Below are 9,429 nucleotides of genomic sequence, written 5' to 3'. Positions count from 1 at the left end.
CGGGCTTTGAGGGTGACAAAATGCCGAAGCATGACAAAGCATGACGCCACACCAAAGAAACCTGGAGCCTTGCCTCGTTGAAAAAACGGCCGTCGTCTTCCCAGTCCCGATCGGGTAAAGCTTAGCGCCGCGCACGTCTACCAAGCACCACCTTGTCCGACTCGCATTTCATTCCAAAAAGTTCAATAATGGCAAGACTTTCCAGTTGAGCGGCTCCGTCCACCGCCTCGCTCGCGTTCCTCCTCCAAACAAACGAGCCGTTTTGTGTCCACGCGCTGCCCCTGAAGTTGGGCGGGGAAAACGTCCCGGCTGCATGCAAGATGGAAAAAAATCATTGCGGTCGGGGATGGCCTCACGTGCCGGAGGGAGGCCCAGGCCGCTCCGCAATGACAAACAGATGCAAGTTGAGGAGGCAAAAAAAGGACACCAGCCAACATTTGCTGCGTGCGTGCCTTTTGATTTTTTGAGGACATCAAAATGTGTTTTTTCCTCTTTTGGGCCAAACACAAGTCATCAAAAGCCAAAGGCCTGCCAATCCCATTTGGGCGTCACCCGCATTCTCTGGGATCTCCATACGTAGTCAGGAAAAATGTCTGTCTGTCTGTTTGACGGATGGACGGCCACCAGGCGCAAATATTGCTACAAAAACAAGTTTGCAGTCCCTATTCCCAAACGTGCCTGATGGCTCCAGCGCTCATTCTCGCTCCACCGGGCCCAGTTGATCCCGTTTCAAAACTTTGCCCCCGCCTCGAGTCGGCCCCTCTGCGCTGTTCCTCTCCATTCTTGAAGCCGGCGTTGTTGTTCTGGCAGATCCCGTCCCGCCCGGCCGGACGGAAAGAACGGCCAACGCCAGCAAAATGCCGTGGCGTCGTGCCGACTGATGCGTTGTGACGTTGTTGTGGCAGGGGCGCTCTGCCGGAAGGAGGCGCCCAGCGCTTCACACGGCTTCACTCCTTCCTCCTCCGTGGAGTTGCTTGGCAGCAAGCATTTTTGGAGATGACAAAGAAGCATAGAATGACCAGCAGGGAAGTGGAGGGAGGAGAACAAAAATGTGCAAATCCACGTTTGCCTTAAGTATCGGTAAAGGCCGCCGTCGGCACCGATAACTGCTGTTGGTCCTCCTTCACCCATGCCTAGTAATGAAAATGGCTCTTTTAACCCAAAGTCAACAAGGTTAACATGGGCTCCGTGCTCCTCGCCCGCTCGTAAAACGCAACCTAACACAACGCTGGCTGGCTGGCTGGCTGGCTGGCTGGCTGGCTCGGTCATGATGTGGTGCGCTGGGCCATTTTTCCAAGGAGATAGCATCCAAGTCACCATTGACTTGGAGATTGTTGACAGATGAAGTCATTGGCTCAGAGCAGCCCAGAGGAAGCTTTCCACAACGTTTGCTGGGATTCGCACATTGCCGAGCCCTCAACGGACGTACATTAGCCTCACTTGGCCACAGGTTGTTACACTGTTTTCCACATTTACCAGTTTGTTGGTTTTTTTTTTAAATGTAGCCAGAAGGTTGTTTTGTTTGTTTTTTTACATTTCTTCAACAAAGTAGCCAATTTGTCAACTTTTGTTGAACCAAAAAGGCCGTATTTTCCTGTTTTATGAAAACGGTCTTTTCCCCTCACAAATGTGGGATGTTGAGAAACGTTTTAGTTCCAAAGGAATGGTCATCATCATTTGCAATGAAGAAAGTATTATGGCAGCACACGTAAGGCAAAAGAAAGAGTTGGACTGTGAGAAAACAAGGCTGAAAAGCAGGCCGCTTTGGTGAGCGGCTTTTCATGTGCGGTACTGTGCTGCCCTCTAGTGGCTTAGCGGTTGAAGCAACATGAGCGGAAAGTGGAACCCAAAACTGATCAGGATTGTTTGGACTCAAAAGTGAATGCTGGATCTTGTTTTTCTTTGAACCTTTAGCTTTCTACCAAATTGCGGATCCTAAAAGACTGAGATGAGATTGCTCATTGTAAACTGGTCACACTCGGAGTAGAAACATGCTTAAGCTAGATGTCGCTCAAATAATATGGCCACGTGTCAATTGCCAGTAATCATCAATGTCATTTGTGTCCATAAATTGTCAACAAATATGAACGTAGGCCATCGGAGCAATTTAGTGGTTTCACAAGGGTGTATCAAAGCCAAACCTGACAGAGCTTACCTTTACACGATGTTGTTGTTGTTGTTGTTGTTGTTGTTTTTTACAGGTGGAAACAGGACAGGACGCCAAAATGTTGAGAACACTTGGCGACGCCATCGGCGGCGGTACCGCCTTCTCGCGATGGTGAATAAGCTGCATTTTTATTCCATAACATAGAAATGCGTCAAAATGCGGAGAGTCCCAATCATCTTGCTTTCTTGGTACTTTGAACCGGAGCAGTCCACACTTGTTACAATTCCAACCGCTTCCTTTTTCACACTTGAGTGAGTGAGTGAGTGATTGTTGTTGTTGTTATTTGGATCAAATATGATAGGAATATCTGAATGATGCTTGAGGCCGCTTCACTAAAATCAAGTGTGATGTCACCTACGTCTACCCAACTTTGCCAAAGTGAAGCGGTGTCCCCGCGGACGAGCGTCCGCCCGCCCGCCCGCAACACCCGCCCGCACGCAACACCCGCAGGACTCGTTAACGGCGTCAACATTTTGAATTATTAAAAGGCCTCAATGAGCCTTTTGGGGACTGGCTCAGAGTTGTGGAAAACAAGGCAAGGCCCTTGGTCGCACGGGGAAAACCAGCGCTTTGTCAAGAAAAGGCCAAACAACAACAACAAACCCAAAGTTGACTTTTCCATGTTATCAGCGTGCATGATGCAATAGCGACGCTGAAGCATTAGCTGCTGCTAATCGTTGACTGAGCTCAATTGGAGGCTTGTGGGATTGCCGCCTGAGATTGCTGGGGTGCCGGCGACTGACCGACCGACCGACCGACCGGACCGGACCGGACCGCTCCAGATTGTCCCAATAGATGAGATCAAATGGGCCCCTTGTTGCCTTTTCGTATTGTGAAACGTCCACGCCGTTCATGGATTCTTGGACGTGTTGCGTGAGGTTTGAAGTCAGGGCGCGGCCCGGTCACCGCCATTCCCGACCACGTCCTTTGGTGCGACTTGGGCGAGGCGAGGCGAGCAATACTCTCAACTGCTGCATTCTCGACCATCTTCTTCCGGCATCCTTTGGACCGAGGGGCGGGGCTTGGCAGGTATAAAGCGCGGCGGAGGCAGCGCCCGACGGACACGCGCTCTGCTCTGACGCCACTCTGCATCTGGAGCGTGGCTTCTTTCTGCTTATTGGTGCGGAAGGTCTCTTCCACTTTGATGGAAGTTGTGTCAGCGGGCAACGCGACGGCGGCCAGGGCCAGCCTCTCTCAGCGAGCGGCGGGCGGCGTCTTGACCACCTGCTGCTGCGTGATCTTCCTCATGTTCAACAGCTGGACGCTGTTCACCCTGCGAAGTAAAAGCCTCTTTCGGGAGACCTCGCGCTACGTCCTGCTCTTCAACCTGCTGCTGGCCGACACGCTGTATCTGAGCCTCAGCCAGCTGCTCTACCTGCTCTCCAACTTGGGCGTCAGCCTGCCCTACTCGGCCTGCGGCGCGCTGGTCCTGCTGGCCAATCTGCTGGGCAGGATCTCGCCTCTGGTGCTGGCGGCGATGTCGCTGGAGAGATACGTGGCCGTGTGCCGGCCGCTGCGCCACGTCTCGGTGGCGACGGCCGGGAACACGGCGCGGGCCGTGCTGACCGTGTGGACCGTCTCTTGTCTCAACGGTGTGGTCCAGGGCCTTTTGGTGAAGACCTTTCCCTTTGAGCAACTGACGCAGCTGTGCACCATCAGCGTCCTCTTCCTCTCGCCCGTGTCCAAACTGTACTACGACGTTTTCACCTACTTCCTGTTTGCGTGGGCCGGCTCCAGCATCCTTTTCAGCTTCGTGGGCGTGGCGCTGTCGGCCAGGTCGGCGGCCACCGACAAAGCCTCTCTCCGCAAAGCTGGCCGCACGCTGCTGCTGCACCTGCTGCAGCTTGTCCTCAGCCTGATGTCGGTGCTCTACGGCATCATCCTGGCGCATCTGGCGAGCTCCTTGAGCCGGCCGGACTTTCTCCTGGTCCAGACCCTTCTCTTTGTGTGCTTCTTTCAACTGCCCCGCTGTCTGGGTTCTCTCATCTACGGGCTGAGGGATCGGAGCCTCCGAGTGGCGCTCTTCTACGTTCTCTGCTGTCACGTCCGGGTGTGGCGCTCTCCCGCGGGGGGCGCCGTTGCGTCCTGACGCCGTTGCGCTTCCCAGAGACGCACGCAGTCAAACTCACCGCAATTGGAGGAAGGAAAATGAAAAGCAAAACTTTGAACTCTGCATTGTCACTCATTACAATGTGACTTGTGCAGTTATGACTTGAGGCTGGCATCTTTGTGCGGCGTGGTGGAACGACGTGTATTCAAAGTAGCCGGCGAGACTTCAAATTGCATGTGCATCCATTTTGTGAAGAAATGGCAGTGTGAAAGATGACGGAACATCAAGAGGAATGAAGCAAACTGCGCGACGATCACTTTTTCCATGCACAGACAGTCGAGATTTAACCCTAATGCGCTTCATTCCAGCCTGCGGACAGTTGCGTGGCCTTCTTGACCTGACCGTCGTAAGCCGAGGACCCGCTCGCTGTACAGCGCGGTCACGACGCGACCACCACTGCACCGCAGCGGACTGGTGGAAATGTGTCGTGTTTCTGTTCAAACGGCCGTTTGCAAACGGTAGCTTGCGTACTGCAAATGATTACTCGGGTCGTTTCATCAACTACACAATAAAAGTAATGGCCAATTCTTGATGGATGGAGTCTTTTTATTGGTGATAACGTGAGTGAGTGAGTGAGTGAGTGAGTGAGTGAGTGAGTGAGTGAGTGCATAGAGCAACAGTTTAGAGCAGCGGCAGAGACACGGAAGCGGATCATCGGCACACAAACAGTGTCACGGGGGAAATGAGCACGTTGACTTCAGCATTCAAAGTGATTTCTTCTGGTTCTGGGGACTGCCTGGCAGAACCCTAAATGCTGATGTGAGCTAAAACGTCATCAGGGGTCGTTGACCGGTCGGTCGGTCGGTCGGTAAGGGCAGTGCTCGGAGGCGCGCCCTGCCTGAGGTCACGCGGCAGCAGCTGGGCGGCCCGCTTCCGCCGTCGGGAGGGCTGAAGCCAGCTGGCCAATCTCTAGCGCTATTTAAATATTCGCCTGCGTCAGGTTGTGACAACCAGCAACAATGAAATGAGAGCAAAGCGCATCGGGCAGCACCCAATTTGTTCACGCGGCGTATTTTCCAGAACGGCCGGCGCGCAGTTGTGAGCTTTGGACGACCACTTTGCTTGGTCTCCCCTCTGCCCAAGTCAGCTGAAGGAGGAAAAGGCGCAATGGATGCACTTTGTGCAGAAGTGGCAAGCTCACGAGGCCTCGGGGTTGAGAGGAGACTGGTCCCGGTTGGGGGTGGTCATTAGCCCCGCCCCCTCGCCTCCTTCCTCATCCCCACGGGCGCCGGGCGGCCTCCTGACGGGCAGCTCCAGCCTCAGCTTCTTCCAGAAGCGCGACGTCAGCTCCCGCGAGGGCTCGCCCCGCCAGCGCACCGTGGCCAGCGCCACGCGGGCCCGCCTCAGCTCGCGCACCCACTCCTGCCGCCGCATGCGCTTGTACTGGACCAGGACCAGGCGCAGGTGGCCGCCCGCCAGGCCGTCCATTCCCGCCTTGAGCTCCAGCAGGGCCTGGGAGCCCTGTCGAGCGTAGCCGGGGCCCAGCACCACCACCAGGCGGCGACTGCGAGCCACGAAGCTCAGCGTCTCGTCCGTGATGGCTGAGCGCCCGGTCGGAAAGGAAGACGGGATGGATCCAAATGAGATTGGCCGGCATCAAGTCACTCACTCGCACGCACGCACACACACTCACACGAGCTGTTTTCAATCATGTGTGGGAGTTCAAGTGTCAACTCACTCCCGCCTGGCAGGCTGTCTCTGTCAAAGATGCACACGGTGTATCCCAGATCGTTCTCCAGGACTCGGCGGAGTGTTCTCAGAACAAATTGCTCTTCCTCGCTCTTCCTGGCGTACGACATGTACACGTCGAACTCCTTATTGTCTGCACGCACACGCACACGCGGACAGGAACTCACTCACTTGACAGGATACAAGTGCCTCAACCGTTCCAGATATTTTGTTCCGAAATGATGGACATTCACTCTTATGGCTCTCCTAAAATACAGTTTGGCTGCGTTCCTGTTTTGTCCAAATGACCTCCGCTAAATGTTAAGTGAGGGGGCTGCCCGTCCGTCTTTGCTTGCACTCTTTTTGACAAATTGGTTTTAGCCGCCGCCGCCGCCGCCTGACTTGATTTTGCTCTCACCCGTGTAGCGCTCGTCGGTGCCGAAGCGGGACCTGTAGAGCAGCAGCAGCTCCAGCCGGAAGACGCGGTAAAGCGCCGAGACGAACAGCGACAGCACCAGCGTGACGGCGAGACCGCAAGCCAGCTCCGGCCACGGCAGGGACGCTGAAGCGGTAAGAAAAGCCCGTTTGCCGCCTTGGGTGGCTTCCACTTCTGTCGCAAGTTGACTTGCCGCCCGCAGAAACAGACGGAAACAAGAAAATGGCGCTCACCTTCCTCCTGAAGCTGCGCTCTGCGCGTCTGGAATCCTTTCCGGTTCCTCACGGAGCAGTTGTAAGTCTTGCCGAGGTCCTCGGAGCCAAAGTTGCGAATCAGCAGGACGCTCTCCTCGGTGCGATCGCCGGATTGGTTGCGCAAGAGCCTGGATACAAACGCAAACATGATCGATGGATAGATACCATACCGTATCGGGAACATTCCAGCTTTGGTACCTGATGCTTGCGGAGAATCGCCGCTCTGCCAGCTGCTCCAGCCTGTTGCCGTCCACGCTCCACCAGATTTCCCTATCCGAGTCCTGGTCCAAGTAGGGAAAGTGTCCCGTGCATAGCAGACGTACGTCCCGACCTGGCGGCGAGCGCCACGCAAAACGCCACGTCACCAAAATATCCTCGAGAGGCGCTCCCTCGCTCGCTCGCTCACCCACCCCGTTTGACGCTGAAGACATACTCGGGTGTCGGTTGGAGCACGCTGGGCTCTTTGGGCAGTGAAGTGGGTGCTGGACACACCAAAAGCGACGTTGCAGTGCTGCTCGCACTTTGAGTGAGTGAGTGAGTGAGTGAGTGAGTGAGTGAGTGAGTGAGTGAGTGAGTGAGTGAGTGAGTGAGTGAGTGAGTGAGTGAGTGAGTGAGTGCGTGTCCTCACAGACAGCGGTGACGTCGAGGCCGCGTGTGAAATGAAGCGCTCGGCCGCTTCGCTGGTATCGCACCCGGCACACGTAAAGGCCTTGGTAGAAGCCCACCATGTAGTGGATCTGAAGACGGGCGCCAACCTGCTGGCGGTCGCTAGTCCATGTTTCGGGCTGCTCGCAAGCCTGACGTGCGCAAAGAGCTGCACGTGAAGGCGAGCGTGCGACACAAAGACGGGCCGAAGCCGAGCCACGGGTCCTCACGTGGAACCAGTTGACGGTGGGCGCGACGTCGGCCACGGTGGCGGCCTCTTGCCAGTCGGGGCACTCCAGAAGCCTGTCGCCCTCCAAAGGGACGACGACCTGACCGGGCTGGGCGGCGATCGGCCAATGGCATTTCGGATCCTCCGGCGCCTCCCGCGGCCGGCTGACGACCGTCACGTTCACGCACGCCGACCTGTGCCTGGAGGAGGCGGCCGTCACGGCAACGTATCGCGCACGTGTAAGCCAGCGTGTGTTTTTTGGGTACGTTTATCTTTGCGTGTGTGTGCGTGTGGCGCTGCTTCTGACCGTAGCCGGCAGGCGTAGCGGCCCGAATCCTCAGCCACGGCCGGTTGAAAGTGCAAGCGGTTGCGCTCGGTGCTCAGACGCGCACTGCCGCGTAACGACACAATGAAGCATCTTAACGTGAGGAGCGATCTAACACAGCATTTAGCAGCGTGCCACTTGAAGTTAACCTGTGCTCGATTGGTCGTTCAAGGTGTCCGGGGAGGAGGCGGTACCACGTCAGGGCGTGCGACGACGAGCGATTGTCGAGGCCCCAGAAGGGACAGCGCACCCACGACGCCTCACCTTCCAGGACACGCAACTCACCCAAGTCCTGGCACCTCGCTTCTAACATTGGGAAATACCATGACAAATGATATTCAAGCCCAGCAGCGAAACCTTAACGCGGGCGGGCAGGCAGGCAGGCGGGCAGGCAGGCAAGGCAGGCAGCCAGCCAGCCTGCCTGCCTGCCAGCCAGCCAGCCAGCCAGGCGCGCGCTTCTGCCTTTGTTTCAAGTTGAAGCAAGAGCAGCAACGGCAAGTTGCTATCATCTACCTGCTGGAACAGTGGACGTGTGAAGATTCACCATCACCGTGGCAACCAGCAAAGGCGCGAGGAAGTTGACCAATGACCAGATAGACGCGATTCTCTTCCCCCTAGCACCAACAAGATCCGTTTTCAAACGCTCAATCAATAATGTCAATGGATGCTAAGTGTCATATTTCATTCGATGCTATATTATTTTCGTCTTGTATCACACATGACATGAAAGGCCCACCTCCAAATGCTCCATTTTCCATGCAGTCAAATGAGTGTCATGTTGTCAGGAACATACAAAGCGCGAGCGACAATGCATCCGAGTCCGAAGAGAAAAAGACCAAGATAAGAGCCAAACAAATAGTAGACTTACATCAGCACGAGTTAGACGCGTGTATCTGCAAGCGCTTTACAGTCCGGACGGTACCAAGACTTGGGCTGGCGGGCGGGCGGGCCGAAAAGGGAGCGCCTGGTCGCAGTCGACGAGCACTTGACACACGGGACACGCATGCGCAGCCCAAAAGTTGTTGGACGTTAAGAACTAACTCACTAAAGAGTTGACGGACGGCGTCAGTACAGTATTTCCAGTGATTCGAACTGTTGCGTGCCGTGGCGTGCCGTGGCGTGGCGTGGCGTGGGTGTTGGCGGAACTTAAGAGTTCCTGTCTTGTTGCGGATTGCGACATCCAGTCGAGCTATGGGGTTTCCACTGACGTCACCAGAGTCGCCATGCTTCCCTCTAGTGGTGGTCACGCGCCATCGCAGCCAATCGTTGTCTCCAGAAGATCGAGGCATAGTAACTCCAATCCTCCAAATATTCGATGAAACTGATTTCTATTCAATGTAGTCAGTCTTAGACTGATGTCTGTGTGGTGTAGCAACATTGTTAGCCATTCGATTTGAATAAATCCAATTGAACAAATGATGACTCCTCGCTTGACTTTGGGCCCACGGTCCCCACCCAGAATAGTGGACGTTGCCCATGTGACCCCCGAGGTCTCACGTGACCATTGACTAGGCTAGCGTCTGCTTTCCTGGCTGGCTGCCTATTGGCCGAGCCGTTCGTGTCCCAATTGTCCGCCGCACGCACACAAGTTGGGG

The 9,429-nt window shown here is 55.5% G+C and overlaps 2 protein-coding genes and 1 long non-coding RNA gene across 5 annotated transcripts; 2 read left to right on the top strand and 1 right to left on the bottom strand.

The window, feature by feature from the left end:
- Window positions 1-2,653: 2,653 nt before the first annotated feature.
- LOC125972664 (odorant receptor 131-2-like) lies at window positions 2,654-4,804 on the top strand. Its single transcript, XM_049726502.2, has one exon. The coding sequence runs from the start codon at window positions 3,312-3,314 to the stop codon at window positions 4,254-4,256; it is 945 nt and encodes a 314-aa protein (XP_049582459.1). The 5' UTR covers window positions 2,654-3,311; the 3' UTR covers window positions 4,257-4,804.
- Window positions 4,803-8,991, bottom strand: LOC125972660 (interleukin-1 receptor accessory protein). 3 transcript variants are annotated; one of them, XM_068651344.1, is made up of 12 exons: window positions 8,703-8,991; window positions 8,348-8,448; window positions 7,984-8,140; window positions 7,817-7,900; window positions 7,511-7,709; window positions 7,264-7,432; window positions 7,046-7,117; window positions 6,834-6,966; window positions 6,615-6,763; window positions 6,364-6,507; window positions 5,911-6,099; window positions 4,803-5,818 (listed from the first exon to the last, which is right to left on the bottom strand). In XM_068651344.1, coding segments are annotated over exons 1-12 (1,803 nt in total). In that variant the 5' UTR covers window positions 8,705-8,991; the 3' UTR covers window positions 4,803-5,414. The 3 variants fall into 3 exon arrangements, with proteins under 3 accessions (XP_068507445.1, XP_068507444.1, XP_049582448.1); XM_068651343.1 differs by having other exon boundaries at window positions 7,264-7,709; XM_049726491.2 differs by having other exon boundaries at window positions 5,956-6,099; window positions 7,264-7,709.
- Window positions 6,098-7,428, top strand: LOC125972671 (uncharacterized). Its single transcript, XR_007482886.2, has 2 exons — window positions 6,098-6,265; window positions 6,372-7,428. It is a non-coding gene; the product is annotated as an uncharacterized lncRNA (long non-coding RNA).
- Window positions 8,992-9,429: the final 438 nt, after the last annotated feature.

The sequence above is a fragment of the Syngnathus scovelli genome, chromosome 7 (genome assembly GCF_024217435.2).
Source record: "Syngnathus scovelli strain Florida chromosome 7, RoL_Ssco_1.2, whole genome shotgun sequence".
Lineage (NCBI taxonomy): Eukaryota > Metazoa > Chordata > Actinopteri > Syngnathiformes > Syngnathidae > Syngnathus > Syngnathus scovelli.
This window is presented reverse-complemented; position numbering and strand designations above follow the sequence as displayed.

Bases quoted from the DNA above. Each gene is read 5' to 3' on its own strand.
- LOC125972664 (XM_049726502.2), top strand. From the start codon at position 3,312: ATGGAAGTTGTGTCAGCGGGCAACGCGACGGCGGCCAGGGCCAGCCTC.
- LOC125972660 (XM_068651343.1), bottom strand. The intron at 7,710-7,816 runs GTCAGAAGCAGC...CGCCTCCTCCAG, and splicing joins CGCTACGCCTGCCGGCTACG to GCACAGGTCGGCGTGCGTGA. The intron at 6,967-7,045 runs GTGGGTGAGCGA...GCTCGCCGCCAG, and splicing joins TGTCTTCAGCGTCAAACGGG to GTCGGGACGTACGTCTGCTA.